This window comes from Epinephelus moara, chromosome 7, assembly GCF_006386435.1.
Source record: "Epinephelus moara isolate mb chromosome 7, YSFRI_EMoa_1.0, whole genome shotgun sequence".
NCBI classification, from domain to species: Eukaryota; Metazoa; Chordata; class Actinopteri; order Perciformes; family Serranidae; genus Epinephelus; species Epinephelus moara.
In genome coordinates, this window is record NC_065512.1 from 35016774 (window position 1) to 35035451 (window position 18678).

General features: G+C 42.2%; 2 protein-coding genes across 2 annotated transcripts in view; one reads left to right on the plus strand and one right to left on the minus strand.

Annotated features, from left to right (window-relative positions):
- Positions 1 to 147: 147 nt before the first annotated feature.
- Positions 148 to 16506, minus strand: mcm3ap (minichromosome maintenance complex component 3 associated protein). Its single transcript, XM_050049905.1, has 28 exons — positions 14577 to 16506; positions 13738 to 13985; positions 13228 to 13309; positions 12860 to 12998; positions 12209 to 12402; positions 11977 to 12116; positions 11496 to 11693; positions 10720 to 10988; positions 10349 to 10511; positions 9824 to 9981; positions 9239 to 9462; positions 8749 to 8996; positions 8186 to 8286; positions 7865 to 7996; positions 7553 to 7666; positions 7220 to 7372; positions 6634 to 6831; positions 6336 to 6404; positions 6101 to 6235; positions 5809 to 5962; positions 4449 to 4713; positions 4144 to 4241; positions 2677 to 3067; positions 2224 to 2499; positions 1970 to 2099; positions 1055 to 1240; positions 670 to 808; positions 148 to 458 (listed from the first exon to the last, which is right to left on the minus strand). Exons 1-28 carry the CDS (start codon positions 16126 to 16128, stop codon positions 291 to 293), a joined length of 6324 nt encoding a protein of 2107 aa, XP_049905862.1. The 5' UTR covers positions 16129 to 16506; the 3' UTR covers positions 148 to 290.
- Positions 16507 to 16576: 70 nt separating this feature from the next.
- Positions 16577 to 18678, plus strand: part of ybey (ybeY metalloendoribonuclease) — a 4616-nt gene continuing 2514 nt past the window's right edge. Inside the window, exons 1-4 of the mRNA XM_050049910.1 lie at positions 16577 to 16837; positions 16922 to 17137; positions 18020 to 18151; positions 18306 to 18374. Of these exons, the coding sequence (XP_049905867.1) occupies positions 16928 to 17137; positions 18020 to 18151; positions 18306 to 18374 (411 nt within the window). The 5' untranslated portion in view covers positions 16577 to 16837; positions 16922 to 16927. The remainder of the gene's footprint in view (positions 16838 to 16921; positions 17138 to 18019; positions 18152 to 18305; positions 18375 to 18678) is intronic.

Sequence of the window (18678 nt, forward strand, 5' to 3'; positions counted from 1 at the left end):
ACACATTTTCAAGTTATAAATGCAAAATCTATGGTACAAAATTAAACCAAAAGTAGACATTAAGACAAACAAAAAAAAGACATAACACACACACTGTTGTGAACAGTGAATCTGACCACAACAGACTATAGAATAAAAGACTCAGTATGCCAGTGTGATGAGTTTATTTAGCAATAAAAAAAAAGGAAGTAAAAGTAGTCTCTCGCTGCAGGCAGAAGGTTTATTTCCCTCTCAGTTTTCATATACTTGCATAGTCAGAGTCATTTGTTTTGGTTTTTAGGTTCAGTTCATCAGTCATCAACAATGCTCAGGAGACCACTCAGCTTCAGTCTACAGGCCAGTTCTTCCTCATGGCTCGCCAAAATCTGTCGCTCGAGTTCCTTTAGTCGCCATGCCATAGATACAGGCGTGGTTTTAGGCCCATCTGCTTTGGCTGAAAGATCATCAGGCTCTGGCTCCTGAAAAGTCAAAACAATGACAATGCATGACTACCGCAATTCACAATTGCAACATTTAGAATATAATACTGATGAATCTCTTTATTTGCAGCCACATATAATACACTATCATCTAAGACATGTACACTGTTGCGATCACCCAGAATGGCTGTTTGAAAAAGGAAATAACTTGTCCCAGGATCACTGGGTGAGGTGAGGGGACATGTCATACCTGTGTGAGAGCTTTGGCTGTGGGTGTATGTGTTATGGTTGTGGGCATGGACAACAGAGTGGAGGATGGAATGAAAAGCGGTGTGGACAAGTGGTTGAGGGGGTCACCATCCAGCCAGCGCTGAAGCTGCTCCATGCTCCTGTAGACATAAGTGTGTTAGACAAGATACACATATGGTAGATGATGTTTGTCAAATAATAAACGCAAAGGAGTGTCAAAATCCTTTTTGTGTGTTTTTAATAAACAACCGAAGACTAGACCTTTTTATCCATTTTTTGATTATCATTTTTTTTATTCATGTACACCTTCTCTTTTAAATGGCTTATTCTATCAACATGAAATCTAGATGCAATAAAAACTTTTAAAAGCAGTGCTGTATCTGTACCTTTTGCTTTCAGCCTTCTCCTCCTCTAAGCTCTGGAGGACTCTGTGGGCCAGTAGCTCTTGTGCTGAGGGAGTGTGCGTGATGTCCAGTGGGGCTGTTGGCGCCTCGAGAGGCTCTACCACACTGTGGAACAACCTCTGTCTGAGGGATAGGCTGCTGGGCGGTGCATGTGCAGCTTCACTTGCCCTGAGGATGAAGGAGGATGGAGAGGGGAGTCAGGGAGAGAAACTGGAGAACGGAAAGCAAAGGTGTAGTATTGTGATAGTGTAGCTGCAATGTTGTAATGCTGTGACTTGTACATGATCATATTTTCTTTGAAAACTATGAGTGACAGGGAAAGGAAGTCAAAAGTTGGTTTATAAGTACAATATGCAACTTTGAAATAAATAAGTACCATGTACATTAAGTGTCTGTCTATAATGAAAATGTAATTTCCCCTGATTTACTACAGTCTTAGAGATTTCTGGGTGAAACACACCAGCTAATAGATTTATTTGACCCCCCTAACACACACTGAATGTGCCTGGTGCGTTTTGCCCTTTATACCATCTACTCTGTTTGTGTAGTAATTGCCTAACCAGCAGTGATCTTGGCCATGGAGTGAAGTAAGTTTAGTGACCTCAGGAAGTAGTAGTAGAACGTACTGTGGAGCTAAACTTTGGAGGACTATTGCCCCTTTCAGAGTTGTAAGTAAACATTGTCACAGCAATATTTTGTTTCAACTGCAGATTGGCTGTATTATTTGTTTGCTTTGTTTGCTTGTACAGGGCTCTATGCTGCCTTTTTTCCCTAGGAACACATGTGCTCCTAAATGATAAAAAATTAGAGGCACACAAAGAAATTTACGAGCACGAGGTCACAAGATGCACCCAGCAGTTTTAAAGTTAACATTTAAAAGAATGTTGACCGTCTTACCCTTCCCTCTCTTGCTGCTTCTCTCTGTGGGTTTGTTTGATGGCCTGGGTCCATTCCTCAGGCGGCTGGAAACCCTTCAGTGACTCTGCAGGGATGTAAACCAGGATCTCCCCATCATCCGTCACAGCATCTTCAACAAGAAAACAAAGAAAAAATTGCTCATTGTAATGCAAGTCATACATCATCAAGGGGTTCACTGCATAGGGTCTTGTTGTAAACAACAGTACGATAACCCTCCCCAAGAATGTTCTCACCTTCACAGACAGGTGGTCCGGGGATCTGCCAGTCTTTCAGCTTGTGGTCAATGCAAATTAACAGCACGTCGCCCCAAGGAATCTGACTGAAGGCTGGGCAAACATTCTCATTGCTCATGGTTATGTTGGATTTGGGGGTTCGGGTATGGTGACCCTTTAGCCTGACCCTTGCCAGAAGGTTTTCTAGCCGTGACATTAGGAGAGGCTGACTTTGGTGTGAAACTGGGATCTGAGCGGCGTAGTGAAAGATAGAGGAGCAGAGCTCAGGCCAGGAGGCTAGAAAGAGAGGGGGAGATAATAGTATAGTAAAGTAGAATACAGACATTATTGGTCTTTTGTTCATGGCATTGTACAAAATCCTCATGAGTACAAATGAAAAACATAAACATTAAGAAAAACTCTGCAGTAATTAATAGCCTCCCTGTGCACAAAACTGATATCTCAGTCACTGACCTGTGGCAGATAGCTGCTCCCACTGTGGCAGCTGCAGGCTGAGGATGGCTTTGCATAGCCAGGCCAGATGCTGAGTAGAGTTCCAGCCCAGATGAGGGACAAAGTCACGAGTATCAGGCAGGCTGAACTCGCTTGGCGGCCACGAAAGTCTGCTCAGATCCTGGGACGACACTTTGTCAGCAATGTGAGCCAGGACGGCGTTGTACAGCTGGATGACAGGCGCGGGGTCCTGGGAAGGAAGACCCGCAGCAACCCGCTCCTGCCGATTGGTGTAAACTCTGGGACTGAATTCACGACTCAAACTGGCCTCTACAAGCTGCACCAGGGTCTGGCAGGAGAGCGGGAGGGGTGGTGGAGTGTGGGCAAGCAACCAACATGTAGCCTGGTTTAGCTAGAGAGACACAAGAGGAGAGGTGGGGGAGAAGTTGGAGAAGGCTTAGAGGAAATGTTTCAGAACTGTGAAACAATCTATATCAGTGATTCTGAACCTTTTTTGGCTTATGAGCCCTCACAATGAAGGAGGGTCTACAGGACTTGTTAAATCTTAGCACAGGTTGCATCATAAATTTGCACCAAAGAGCAATGTTCCCCTCAAACTTCCTCTGATTGTTTCATTTGAATAATTATTAGAGGTCAAGGCTAGGCAGAACTATACACTTCACAAAAATCAAAGCTAACTTGACACAAAAGTCACATTAAAAAACAGACAAACATAAAAGAAAACTCTGTTTTACTCATTAATCATTCCACTACCCCTCAGATTTTGTTTTTCATTTTACACAGTAATTCCAAATTCACTCTCCCAACACCCCCTCAACTGTCCCAACAACCCACTCCCCTAATCTCCCCCACAGTGTCAACAAGCATGCTATTGATGACTTGTTTTCAAAAAAATTATCATTAATATAGGCTTTTAGTTTTTTGAGTTAAACCTGCAATAACAGATTTTTTTGGCCTCTTGGCAGCAGTGGAAACAAGTTGTGTGTACACAACATTGACACATCATCTTCTTTTAAGTAGATATAGCAAACCTGTTTGCAAACAGTTGCGTATTTACACACCCAGCTGTTATGGAGCAACATTAGCATTCATTTGGAGTTTTGTGTCTGTTCAATATTCACTCTTTGGCTCTGTTTTGATCTCCCCCAACTCCTGAGGGAAATATCTGGCTAGTTAGTGGCTACATGCTCCTCTATATTCACCAGCCGTCTGGTGCTGAGCAGGTGGCGTAAAGCAGGTTTTTAGAGCTTTTTCGTTAAAAAGTTGCTGGTCCAACAGCTGAACAATGAGCTGACACTCAGAATACAGTTCCATAAAGCTGAGACAATTAAATGTAAATCCAAACATAACATCACTGTTTCTATCAAATCCCAGTCCTGCTTGTGAAAGTGAAGGATATTAAACATAAAAGATGAGGTGCAAAAGATAGGTATTCTTCTGTGATGTTAGTCTATGTATGGGTAGTACCTTTTTGGATCCCTCTTGGTCACTTGTGGTCTCTGGTATGAAGAAGAATGTGTACTCTGATATCAGGCCTTCCTGGACCAGTGTGTGCAGCATCAGAGCTGAGGGACAAGACACATGAGAGGAATAGTTCAGGTTTCACACATTTCAACCAGATTAATTCAGCTCCTGTTTAATAACTACTGCCTGATGTAAAATGTAACTATTCCAACCACGTGCATTTTATCAATTGCTTTCTGAGCATGACTTTAATCACACAGTATACCAATTAGAAAACTATTCATGTCATTATTACTATTATTAATTACCTTCTTCAAGTTTCTGTGTATCATCAGTGCCACCCTCAGGCCCTGGTACCAGAATGACCAAAGGCAGCGGGCAGTGCCAGGTGCTGGCCTGCTGTAGCTGTTTGAGCTGAAGCAGGGCTGACAGCAGAGGTACATCCTGCTCGTCGTGCCCGGGCTTGGTGATAGGTATGGCGGGGAGCAACATGATTAGAGCTCCTGTCCCCTGTAGCTCACAGCACTCCTCTGTTTTGGAAAGGCCGTCTTCGGTCAGAGGGCCACGAGATGCCTGGGAGACACCAACGAGAAGACTGAGTCAGAAAACCCCATGTGACACAGCATTAAGGCACAGCACATCATTTTTGTATCTACCTAAATAACAAAACATTTATACAGATGGAGTAGAAAGTAAATTTTAAATACCAATGTGGCTTAATAAGTGTGGAAATATCATGTTTTATTGCTTTGTTGATGAATACACTGACTCAATGCTGAGATGTGTCTTTTACTTAAGTGAATTATTATTACTTTTGTCAATTACAGTTCAGCGAGAGTTTGTGGAACAGTTCTGTTCATTACCTGGACTTTCTTCAAGCACCAGATAATAAACGGTACAATTTTAAAAAGACGAAAATAAAATAAAAATACAAATTTTTCACTTTAACTGGGCACCTAAAACATGACTGGTCATCAATCTTATGGTGCACCATGAAAAAATGATACATATATATATATATTTTTTTTTATAATTTTGTGATATATATTGAATATATTTAGAATTTCTATCTTTGAATTTTCATCCTTTGTATCTCATTTTCTAATTCTTATTTTTACTCTTATTCTAACAGCCATTCTTGAGAATTGGGACAAAACCTTTTTTTGCGGGGTGGGGGTGGAAGGGATGATATATATGAAATATATTTTAAAAGATCAAAATCTTGACTATTAAACCTTGTGATGAGCCAACCACCCACGGATTCATTTTTTATAGCAAACATAATGGATGGCAGACATGAGATCTGACAGAGTTGACAAAAAGTTATACATTTGATTATTTTACAGCAGTCGTAGTGAGTAACCATTTTATTATTCAAAGTTGCCTCTCATCTCGTTGTTTCATCTCTTGATTTGTCATGATTTGTCCCAATTCTCAAGAGTGGGTGCTAATTATTACTCTTTATTGCAAATTGGCTTTTTAGCCCAGCTTTCAGAGTGTGCTACGCATGTTTCACTGCAATGATCAGTTACAGCATACAGTTACTGTATATTCTAACACTAGATGAGCCCTGTTGAATACACACAGTCTCAAAAACATACAGACTCTGTGATCCCTTTTCTTTGTGTTTAACTGCTCTCTTCCATATAAGCTGCAGTCTGAGCTCACCTTAATGCTGATGTGGACTTTGTGTGTACTTTGTCCTTTGTCCTGGAGTGAGTTGGTGACACAGAGGGTCTGCAGTGTGCCATCTTGCTGCTCCTCCCTCACCTCAGACCCCTTGCAGCCACCGAACTTCACCTCCAGCCAGTCAGACAGGATCCTGAAAAGAACAAACAGGACAGGACATACACAATGAAAGATTCAGCCAACACTGCATATCTTCAGTGAGAAGAAATTGTATAATCAAACTGCTGTTACTGTTGGTGACCCTTAGCCACATTTATATGCTGCTGCTTACCTGTCAGCCAGGCTGGCAACACTCTCGTGGTCGCTAGGTAAGAGTAGAACAGCTTTCCAGAAGATTCGATCAGGTGGGTCAGGCATATTTTCTGTCACCAGTGCTGGCAGGTCAAGTGGCGCCCACACTGTCTCACTGAGACAAAAACCCCCAAAACAAAATAAGGTCAGATTGTGATGATTTTGCTTTGTGACATGCATGAAACACTGATGGAATAAACATACAAAGGACTTACTCCAGCAGCTGCTGATAGTAGTAGTGAACTCTCATCTGGTGGATTGCTTCCTGTCTCATTTTCAACAACCTTAGCAAAATACAGAACATGTATCATACTTAGGTTTATTTCAGGGTTGACAAAGATAGCAGATTAAAAACTAAATCTATCCAACAACCACACATTATGTTCTGTAAATTATACAATAATACAGTGACAAAAATTCTGATGTGTAATATTCACCAGTTTTTTCATTCATCAATCCTCATGTGCATTCCAAAGACACATGGAGAACAACATTAATGGGAGATGAGCATACCTGGTGCTGGAGAAGGCCAGAGTGCCAGCGTTTCCCAGGTTGACCAGACCACGAGCCAGATCTGCTATGGAGGGCTGTGCAGGGGCGCTGGGAGCCAGAGCCTTCAGTTTGAATCGAGGGTCCACACAGCAAGGAGCTGCAGGGAAACCTCTCATCTGTCTCTTCAGCTGCCGACGTACTGCTACCACATCACGCCACCTGGTGGTACGGGTGAGAGGAGAAAAGAAGACAGAGATAAGAAATTAAACATTCAGCCAGAGTTAGAGTGGTTTACTGGTGCGTCAGATTGATGTCTAATTATCTTTAAACATGGAGAGATTGAGAGATAGTAATGGTGATGAAAAAAAAAAAAAGTTTAAAAGAATTAATTAAACAAATAAATAAAATAAAAAAATAATAATCAAAAATAGAAATAAAGATAAATGAATAAAAATAAACATGAAATAAAATGGAGAGATGGTTATAGTGACACAAAAATCTACGTTAAAAAAAAAAAGACTAAAAACAAATAAATAAAATAAAAAATGTTTTTCTTTACAGTAAACATTTCCTAAAACACTGCAATGAAAAAGGAACCGTTTCTTACCTTTTGATGTACTTGTGAATGCGCTGCAGCTCAGCTTCAAGGATGTCTTCAACCAGCAGAGAAATGTCTGCATTCAAAGTCTCCTCAACAAGACTGGTACACACCTGCTCCGTGCACTTAGCCACACGGTCTGCTTTCTCATTCACTGCCTGCCTGAAAAAGGAATAAAAAATTGTCCATTTAAACTCAGCAAAATTCACTTGTGAAGACATTATACTTAAAGATATTCCTCTTAAATTCTAGCACCTTATTATCCTTTAATTTAGTAGTCTTGTTAATCATGTAACTTCACATCAGACCACTTTAGAATTTGGTTGAGTTTTAAAGCCTTACTGGATCTCAGAGGTGGCGGTCTCCTCAATAGTCTCATCTATAACTTCGTAGATGAGTTCTGTGCAGAGAGAGAAGCTGAACTGAACCAGGAAGGCCTCATGCTCCTGCTTCATCCTGTCACGGAAAAGAAAATGGGGGTGAGCTGTGGCAAATAAAGCTGCTTTTATAATCGCTTAAAACTGACAAGGTACTCTACACAAAAAAAATCATCACTAACAGCTTACAAAGGTTATTTTGGGTCAGGGTAGAAGATAACATCCCCTTTTTTAACCAAGGTGAGTGCACTGATAAAACAACTGTCAGAAGACCAACCTGGCTTCTTCAAGCTTGCGTTTCTCTTCAGCAACACGCTCTTGTTCCAGCTTAATCTCGGAGGAGGACATCTCCTGCAGCATCTGGTCCAACACCTCACTCACCACTGACTCCACCTGTACACCGCTCTCCCTGCAGAACAAAAGGGAATCGGACAGTTAGTCATCTTAATACTAAACATCTCAAGGGGTTGGATCTCCACTACCTCTACACATTGTAATCACAGAAATTATTGATAACTGTAAAACAGTGGAATAACAGCAACACATGATTAAAACGGTGGTACAGATCAGCTGGATGGATAAAATCACTTGAACTTACGCTAGAGCTGCGGTGGCATAGCTGGCACCAGCATCAGCTACCTCCCTCACTGCTGCTTCAACCACCTCTTCAATCACACAGTCCACTTCAGCCATAATGTCCTGCAGGAGGGAACAAACACAGCAGTCACTGTCATGTCCAACAAAAGAACAACCAGTTCAGTGTTGCTTTAATAAGCTCTAATTAATACAGACTGAGCTCTTTTACCTTTTTTGGTTAATCTTTGTATTATATTTAAACAGTGCAACTAATTTTATGGTTATTTCCATTATCACTTAATCTGATTATTCATTTCTCCACTGATAATTTGATCTATTAAATGTCAGAAAACAGTTTAAATGATCCTCCTAATTTCTACTAAAGCCCAAGGTGCCAAAACCTCAAATATTAACCATACAATCACATAAACAAAGAGAAGCAGCAAATCCTCACATCTGAGAAGCTGAAACCAGGTAATGTTTACTATTTTTGCGAGATAATATGAGAAAAACATATCTATTTTCATCAATTCATTGCTTAGACATTAATTATATTTTGATACAGAGCCAAGAAATCTTGCCCACCTCATTGCTGTATACTGGCTGAGGTTTGGGTGGAGGTGATGGTGGTTTGACGGGCTGAGGTTGAGGTATCGGCTGGAACAGCTGCTGGGCGTCTGCTGGCTGGGCTGAGCTCTGGTACGGTTGACTGGGCTCTCCTGTCTCATCTGTAACAGCTGGGGGCAACCCGAACGCAGCGGGTGTGTCTGGAATGACCTGTGCAAGCAACTCAGCGCTGGATGGGGCCTTAACCTCCACCTTAGCAGCAAGAGCTGAGACAATTAAGAAACATTACAGCTTTTATTAATGAGACAGATTCTCTACATTCTTTAAGAAGTGATAGGATTACATACTTATAACTTAATATTCATTTTAATTCATTTAGTCACAGTAGAAGTAGAGAGAAGAGTTTTACTGCTCATAAAAAATAAGACAACCTGTCTATTGCAATCCTTAGCAAATGCATGCACTGTAAATGCAGAAAAAAATGTCAAAGGTTAAAAGGAGTGAATACCTCTGAATGGGCCTTGAGTGGGCTCAGCCAGTGGGCCTTCTCCACGGTACTTGTTCTGGGAATCAAAGCTGCAGACAGGAGTATGCTGGACAGGGCTGGGGAGGGGGCCTCCGTTCACCACCTCTCCAATCAACACTGTTTTCTTTGCAAGGATGACCTCCGACTTCTTCTGGGCTAAAGGCAGCTCTGGCTCCTGATAGGCTACCCGACTCAGCTCAACCACACTGTGAACAAGATTTGGGGAATTTTTTGTTGGACATGGGCTATAATACACGATGAAAAGGGGTTACAGTACTAGTGCCAATGCCAATGCCAATGCCAGTGTCTCAACGACTGTTAGCTAAGGGTGCTCTCACACCTGTGGATGGGTTCATTTCTTCCATACCACTGAAATTAGCAGAGAGCCACTAGCAGCCCCATCATGTAGCCCTCTATGGAGATTTTTTACATTTTTCACTTATAAATACTTAACTGTGAGGAATAGGTATATATTGCTGGGGCTGCAAAGGTGTTGTCATATTAAAACCTCATTATTTAAATTAAACTGCTGCTCAAACTTCTGTCAGACCATCAGTACAAACTCACCCTTCGTTGACATTCAGGCCGTACTGCTGGATGAAGTCAGTTGCCTCTTCAGTGTCGCGAAACATTAACATCCGAACTACGTCCTCAACTGGAAATGCAGTTGATCGTGGACCCACAGTGTGGGCCATGTTCAAGGTCTTCAAGGCCTTAGCTCTAACCTGTGGCACACAGACACACACACATTTGACAAAACATAAATATCAAACTACACAAACTTCTCTCAAACTTCCCACTACTTTAATACCTGCAGTTACAATGTTCGTACCAATAGGCATAAAATATCATTAGATATAATGAAGCAGTGCCATGTAACATAAACCATATTTCCATATACTTTTCATACATGAAAACAGGAGGGGGGATAATGACTATGGCCTGTATTCAGCTCATGCATGAACAGAATAAGTGCTCATATATTTTCATACTTCTAAAGTCAAAGAACACTTCCAAACTAGTGAAAAACGCTTTAAACAAGCTCAAGGTTTTTTTCAGTCTCAGTCATAGATGAAGCAAACAGTTTCTGACCTGATTGAAGTATCTGTGTAGGAGGCAGCTGGCGAGGTATGAAGCTCCTTTCACCAGCTTGAAGAAGCGCACAAAGTTGTTGCTATTGACTGCAGCGAATGCATGCACGGCAAACTTCACCTCAGGGGAATTTCGCACCTCGTCACGGAACTGCTGCACTTCACTGTGTGGACATGAAGTGTGAGGAAGTATTTGTTTAGGGAATAGAGTGAGGTGCAATATGCAGGGAACGCAGACAAACATGCCCCAAAAAAGTGATATCACAGCTGGAGATGTATGAAAAATATTTCAATGTGCTACTTTCTTAAAAGAAAGACTAACTACTTTTAAAAAACTAATAATCATTTGCGTGTGCATTTCAGTGGACTGACCGTAAGATGTCACCATCATTGAGTTTGAGCAGCACATTGTACTGGCGAAACTCTGCCTCCAGGGGACAGTAGATGTGGCGTGTGGCCAAGTCCTGGTACATTTCTTTGAGACTCTGGAGGCACTTTGTCATGTTCTCGTTGTTGATCTTGGCATCGAAAGAAGACATAGGCTCCTCGCAGAGGTGGTGAGCACAGTGCACATGGAAGCGTGTACACTTCTCAATCAGCGACACCGTGTGTGGGCAGCACAGGTGCTGCTGGATGATGTCCTGTTGGTGTGACAGAGGAATGGCTGGGATTTCAAACCAGTCTACAAAACATGTCCTCCACTCTGCTTAACCATGACTAGACCCAGATAGTGTGTTGAAACAGATGCTAGTAGACACTGATGGACAGTAATTACTGTCCAGGTAGCTGCATGTGAGGAGGAGAGTAGAGCAAAATTTGTCTTCTAACATCAGGTAAGTTTCTTGAAAACATGGGTGTGTTTGGAGCTATTCAAACATAGAACTTAAGAGCTTTTTGCCCAAGTGGTAATACAATTGTCAAACAGTTGTAACAACACATTTTCTCCCTAAAGCCCACATCTGCAATTTTTACATTATGATTTTTGAAAAAATAAATAAATAAATTAAATGTAAGTTAAAAACTGTATGTAAAATTAAATGTATTAAGCCTTTAGACATGGTATGTAACATGATAGTGAAGAACAAAATGAATGAAAGATGTGCGATGAATCACATTCAAATAGCTGGGAGAGGTAAGCGAGCCCTTACCTTGCGAATGCCGCGAGTCCTGTTCCAGACAAAGTCATACCAGTCCCGGTAGTTGTCATGGCCCAGGTCCATGATCTGAGTCACCAGATAGTCCAAGGTCATGCTGAGCACAGGCAGGGGGCGCAACTCATGGGGCAAGGGCTCTTCCTGGTCAGCTGATGAGCGGCTGTACTCCTTGATGGCTGCTGAGTGATCCACCTAGTCGGGGACAGGAGGTGACAGTCTCAATTCATGTTCACAGTGTCCCTCATGTCCTTAATGTACCTGCAAGCTTTATTTTGGTCCCTTTTTACTTTGCATTCCTAAATTGATAGGGAGAATAGCAACAGACCTACGCTGTAACAGCTCACAGATTAAATTAAAAAGTGTCTGAAAGAAACCTCAGTATACCGGAGACAAAATCTGTCAACATACTGCGTCAACTGAAAAAAGCCCTATATTCTTGAATCTGAATGTGGAACAGAAGCATTAAGGACATTACCATCTCTGTATCTGGGATGACCTCGAACATGCTCAGCTGTTTCCGTGTTTCTCTCATGTACCTCTCCTTCTCCGGGCACATGTCAGGACACATCCCCACAAACACCTTTGACAGGTCCAGGTCGGTTCTCTTGGGCCGACCTGTGTGGAAATATTATGCTCTCAGTTAAAATGTCTCTCATGTTTTTAGCATGTTAATGGCTGCAATAGCTTGGTGTGAAAGGTGGCTAAACCTTGACGCAGGATTTTGTCTCTCTGTTCCAGGAAGCGATACTTGTCCTCAGCTGTCTCAGCTAGCTGGCCAATGAGGTGGAGGAGGGAGGAAGGGACTGGGCGCTCAGAGCTCTGAGCCTCTGTGCTACTCTCTCTCTGGGGTTCAATATCAAACTGCAGAGACTTGGCTGATGACGACTTCTTCACTGGAGAACTGAGACATGGAAAGACATGTGAAAGACAGTCACAGCACAGCAGTTAATTTTAAATGACTATTTTTAGGGTGTCCATTGGTCCAGGCCTGTTACATGAAGGCATTTTAGCTAACATTAAATCAGTAGCAAAGTCAAGCCTGTGGCAACCTGCCATGCAATGTCTATGGAAAGTTGTGGTGGCTGCTCTGAGTTGCGGCCGTTTGATTCCACAGTGAAGTGTGGCCAAACTAAAAATTTGGGACAGTTTAACAGTTTAGTGGTGAACTACAGCCACAGAAAACCTACAGCCAATCAATAAACAGAGTTCTGTGACTCATGTGAAGAATTTCTTTCTGCCTGAAAAACAAGAACATGCTTCATGTGAATGCAATTATCATAGCAAGCCGCAGTTCGATGCTGCTTTTAGTATTTTTGTCGTTACAATAACAAACAATTTCATACAGGTGCAGGTGTTACCTGCGGCTGAAGGTCATTATGCTGCTGACTGCAGGTCTTCTGAGTGGGGAGGAGGCAGCCTTGGACTCTGTGTCCTCCTGACTTTCTCCCTTTGCCTCCTCCTTCCCTGCAGCAGGTCTGCTCCCTTTGTCCCCTGGACCTAAAGCACAAAAAGCAACACAGTGACTCACTGCAAGGAATTAAAGGTAATATGAAATAAACGACTCAGGACTCTACCTAAGTATATAACAAAGATCTGATTTACATTTACTTTTGCGTGACGGTCTGAATCTCTACACAGTAATATCAATAGAGCAGAACTGTGAATGCTGGGTGCTAGCAATCATTTCTACATTAAATATACTTTAATGATAATATACTGTATTTACTCTGCTTCTTTCTCTGCCACAAGAGAAGGAGTTCCTGTCTATGCAGGACTTTGCCTTTCTTCTTTGCCTTTGCCGCTGATGCCTGAAAGAGATTACAAAGACAGAAAGTGAAATAAGATTGGGATTTCATTGAAAAATAAATACACATCATCATCTTTGGCCTGACTAACTCAGCAGGATAAGTGACTAAACCAAGCTTATTTAAAATGGGATTGATGCCACTGACTAAAACTACAAGGAGTAATAAAGAGAATAACAAGTCCAAACAACAAGCAGTAAAATCAGTGCTTCACCCTGGTCATATAAAACAGGATATAGCAGGTAGTTAACACTATGAATTATGAATAAAACTTACAGCAGCATATTAAGTGGGCTGCAATAACAAAGCAATCTGAGGACCAGACTGGGAGGGTGGTAATTATTAACTACCAGTTCTGATGAGGTCAGCAAACTCAAAATAGCCAGAGCATGGTAAATATGCTTTAATGTGGATAAATTGCATCAACTCACGTGGTCATCAAAATGTATTATAGCCAGGTTCTTGGCAGGCCGGCAGAAAACCTTACGGACTTTGCCAAAACGATTAAAGTGCTTCTCGATTATGTCCTTCTTGTTGAGGTTTGGAGGCACATTCCTGCACATGATGGTGGTGCAATCGGTGGGAGACATGCCACTCAGGCTCTCTGAGCTCTCGCTGCGTACACTGCGCCTCACAGGGGTTGTGTTGGTTAGATTTGGGTCTGGGGCTTTTGCTGGGTCTAGAGAGGGTTGATGGGTAATAGGCAGACAACAGGATGAGTATATTCTAATAATGTAATCCACTCTTTTAAAAGGTCCACTGTGTAGGAATTAGTTGCAACTAGTGAGGAGGCTATAGAACTGAGACTTCTCCTGTCTGCCAAACATGTAACAGAACTATTGTAGCTATTGCCAAAAAGATGAATGGTTCAACCAAGAGCCAGTGTTTGATTTGTTCTTTCTGGGCTACTTTAGAACAGCATGGTGGACTCTGTGGTAGAAGACATGCTTCATAAATATAAACAGCTCATTCTAAGGTAACAAAACAACTTTTTCTTGGGTTTTCAGGTGATTATAAACTAATGAAAACATAGTTATGAATATTATATAAAACTTGTGCCAATAGATGCCTCTAAATCCTACAAACTGCACCTTTATTTAATTAGATATGTATTTGAAATTCAGCAGGATGAAGATTTCTGAGCTTCCTCAGAACAAAAAGCTATTGTATACTATATTCAGGCAAGTAAGATGCATTCTTTTACCATGCAGTGTCTTTAAACTGGTTTTATAATGCAGGTAGCACACAGTATCTATATTTCATGTCTCACCTGATTCTTCAGCTTTTTCCAGCACATCCCTGGTCAGTGCTTGTGCTGTGGGTTGTGCAGTAGGTAGGTCATCCCCCTGAGCTTGGACTTCTTCTTCTCTCTCTGTCTCCTCCCACTTCAATTCTTGCTGCTGAGTCTCCTTTGTGGCCTCTCGTCTAACTGGCTTCGGGCCATCTCTACGAAGAGCACTTAATGCCCTACCAAATAAGCCTACTGGTGGGCCGCGGGACCGCATTAGGGGCCTCTTTGAAGGGTGTCTTGGTGAATCTGATTCTGCTGTAACATCTTCCTCTTCCTCTCCTGTGGCAGACTTCTCTAGGCCAGTGCTGGGAGCTGCTGGATCTTCCTTGCGCTTGGTGCCTTTGCCAAGTCGTGCAAATACATTTGTGTCCCCTGGGCTCTCAAGGTTGCTCCCTTTGTCCTCTGTACTCGTGTCTGCTTTAGCTTTGGTGTCACCAAAAGCTGGGGGCTGACCAAAATTTGTTCCTCCAAAAAGGGGCGCTGCCTGGGTCTGGAGGGCTTGAGCTGAAAAGCTGAAAGACGATGGGGTGGTGGGCTGGGTGGTAGGTGCCTTAGTGCTGGAGCTTGAGGGGGCGGCTGGCTGGGAAAAGGTGAACTGCAGCGTGTTGGAAGGAGCGCTGCTATTGCTAGTTGTTAATGGATTATTTTGAGCAGAAACAGAGGGGGCTGCAGCCGGCTGTGAGAAGCTGAAGCCCAGCTGCCCAGACTTAGCCCCAGTCAACAGAGAGAAGCCACTTGTTGTGGTGGTGCTGCTGCTATTTGTGGTGCTGGAGCTTGTCTGGGACCCACTAGTGACAAAAGGTGAGCTGGACATTGAAGTAGTTTGAGGGTTTGTGGGCTCGGGGCTCGCACTAAAGATGGGTTTGAACAGTGCCTCATTGGCAGGCTTGAAACTGAATTTCGATGATCCAAAGCTTCTGCTCTGGGTTGCACTCTGAGCTGCACCAAATACACTGGTGGTGACACTGGTGGATGATGGTTGTCCAAACACAGACTGCCCAAAACCTAGCGGCTGAGGTTGCCCTAAGGCAGCGGTAGAGCCAGAAGTCATCTGAGGGTTTCCAAACCCAGAGGACTGCTGGACAAGTCCTGTGGCCTGCTGGTTGAATCCCGGAGCCTGCCCAAATGCAGACGGCTGCCCAAATGAAGGTGTCTGGCCAAAGACTGAACTCTGGTTTGGTCCACTAGTCTGTCCGAAGGCTGGTGCCGTGCTACTGCCAAAGCCTGAGCTATTCATTCCTAATGGTTGCTGTCCAAATGCTGGAGCTTGGCTTATTGCAGGCAGCGAAGGAGCCTGTGTAGATGACTGTCCAAAGGCAGGGGCTTGTCCAAAAACGGTATTTCCATGAGGTGTGGGCTGATTTAAGACGGATGGCTGTCCAAACGCTGATGGTGGAAAAAAGCCCATTGCTTGGGGCTGATTGGTAGAACTTTGCTGCCCAAATGACTGGAACAAACCACTCTTCAAAGTGTTGCTTGGGGCTTGAAAAGCTCCACCTTGTGGGCTGCCAAACGGATTGGATGGATTCATGGCGCAAATATCAGCGGAAGTTTAGTATCCTTGGTATTTTGTTTAAAGAACTCTTTCTTGTGCAGTCATTCAAGCGACAGAAATATGCAACACTGATCCCGTCTCTCAAGGTTTTCGCTGTAAACACCCTACCACGTAAAAGTCAACACTATGAAGACAGGATGGCTCCGCGGTTAGCACTAGCTAGCTAACACCACAAACATTGTAACGTTAGCTTAGCGTTTGTTCCATTACCCTTACAATTGTTATTTTGACATGTAAAAAAACCCACGACGCAATACTGCAAAACTGTTCGACTTTCATACGAAAAAAAATCTCACCGTACACAGTTCGAGTTTGCTATGTTGACTTTTTGGTTTAGTTCATACACATTTTTCCATATCCGCTTCCGGTCCGACAAATCTTTAGTTCCCCGCTCACAGCGAAACTCCTTTCCGCTGCTGCCAACGTTACGACCGTTCCATTGCTCGAATGGGTTTTGAATGGGCGAGGGACCACTTTTGCTAACGACAGAATATTGTCATTTTCTCTCAACTATATTTTCATATCCACACAATACAGAGAAAGCCTAAAAGATAATTTTCGAGGAATTACATGCTGCCACTGCTGGAGACGTGTCACCTTGAATTCTGCCTGCCCGGAATGACTGAACAACGCTCGCAGCTAACGCAAAGCTGACCGACAGTCCTCGTAGACTCACCGCCACAGAGTAAGGGTGGAAGGTGGGTTAGTTTTAACGCTTTCATATGTTTATGGAGTTTTTAAATAACAGTCTTGTCTTTTTACGCTAAAGTATAAAATGGGAGTAGTACTGCGGAATCTCCAAAAGGTGGTGCCTCTTCGCCGCGCCAGGCTGCGCAAGGATGTTGACACACTGAGGCACATACTGGGCATCCATAAATTTGACTTGGGCATCGTTTGCGTGGATAACCACAGGATCCAGCAAATTAATCACACGTACAGAAAGAAAAATGTGCCCACGGACGTCCTGTCATTTCCATTCTACGAGGTAAATACGACTACATTATAACACATGATAGTTAATCTATGAATTGTCTGCCACCTGCTCCCATGAAGTGTCAACAGGGCTACACGTGTTTTTTTCGGGGTAGGAATCACCAGAGGCCTCGCGATACGATAATACCACGATACCTAAGTCACGATACAAAATTACTGAGATTTTAGACGTGATTAAATATACTGAATATTGTATAAAATCTGCTGTGATGGGCCTATATTGCGATTGATTACCTTTTTCAATGATAATTTCTTCTTTTACAATTTCTTGCTACAGTAAATGGTGTCATTTTAGTGACTTTTAAAGAAAACATGCATTCAAGGCATTTTTTAATCAGTATGTTTTCTTTTAAAATCCACAGTAAAATAAATAAAAAAATACAGACATTAAAGTTGTAAGCCAAAAAAAACAAAAACATAACTCTCTCCCCAGTGCTAAAAGAAAAATATTTGTTATGCCTCCCACTTTTTGCACCAACCCATTCCCCTTTCATAGGTAATGAACAGTCCCTAGTAAGACTAAGGCAACATTTTCAGTTTGTTAAAAAATATGTATCTAGTCGATTGAAAAAACAATTTTATTATTCTAGTGGGCTACCAAAAATTGAATATGTATTTGCAATATTAATAGTTTATATAATAAAAAAAAGAATAGTTGGTGTCCGTTTAATGATACGATATTGCCTCACAAAAGTATCGTGATAACATGCTATACAATTTTTTTCCTACACCCCCAATATCTTCCCTTTAATAGGGCAGTGAGCCAAACTAGAATCTGGTGGGAGGGGCAGGGTTGACCAATAATTCTCTGTTGGCTATTTTCTGGACTTTCTGAAAAGATTACAATTCAAATGGTGCTTCCACCTGTTTTCAGGATCTGAGACCTGGTAAGCTGCCTTGCCCCCTTCATAGGGATGAGCTGAACCTTGGGGACATTTTCTTGGGGGTTGAGTTTGTGATGCAGCAGTGCAGGGAGGAATCCCTAGATCTACATGCAACCCTCACTGTGAGTAGCTGCATCATTACATTTAATAATTGATTATCTTTTTCCAATAAAACTTCCTTTCCTCTGCATCTCATACAGTAATTCAGCTCTTAAAATGTGATGTCGACCATCCTGTCTATGTTTGCTGTAACTTCTCTTTTGCATCATGTCTTAGGTCGTCACTGCACATGGAATCTGTCACCTATTGGGCTACAGACATGAGACAGAAGAAGAATGGACAGAGGTTTGCATTGAGATTTCATGATGAAAGAATCTTAACATGCAAAACATATTTAAAGAATCACTTAAACCAAATTTCTTAACTCCTAGTGTATGTTACTTAGCCATGTAGATAGTTTTGGTTCAGTGTGTCCAAATGTACAGTATCTCACATAAGTGAGTACACCCCTCCCATTTTTGGAAATATTTCATTATATCTTTTCATGGGACAACACTATAGAAATGACACCTTGATATAACTTAAAGTAGTCAGTGTACAGCTTGTATAGTAGTATAGATTTACCTTCCTCTGAAAATTACTCAAAACA

Bases quoted from the DNA above. Each gene is read 5' to 3' on its own strand.
- mcm3ap (XM_050049905.1), bottom strand. From the start codon at position 16,128: ATGAATCCATCCAATCCGTTTGGCAGCCCACAAGGTGGAGCTTTTCAA. The intron at 6,832-7,219 runs GTAAGAAACGGT...CCGTACCACCAG, and splicing joins ATTCACAAGTACATCAAAAG to GTGGCGTGATGTGGTAGCAG. The intron at 459-669 runs GTATGACATGTC...TTGACTTTTCAG, and splicing joins CAGCCAAAGCTCTCACACAG to GAGCCAGAGCCTGATGATCT.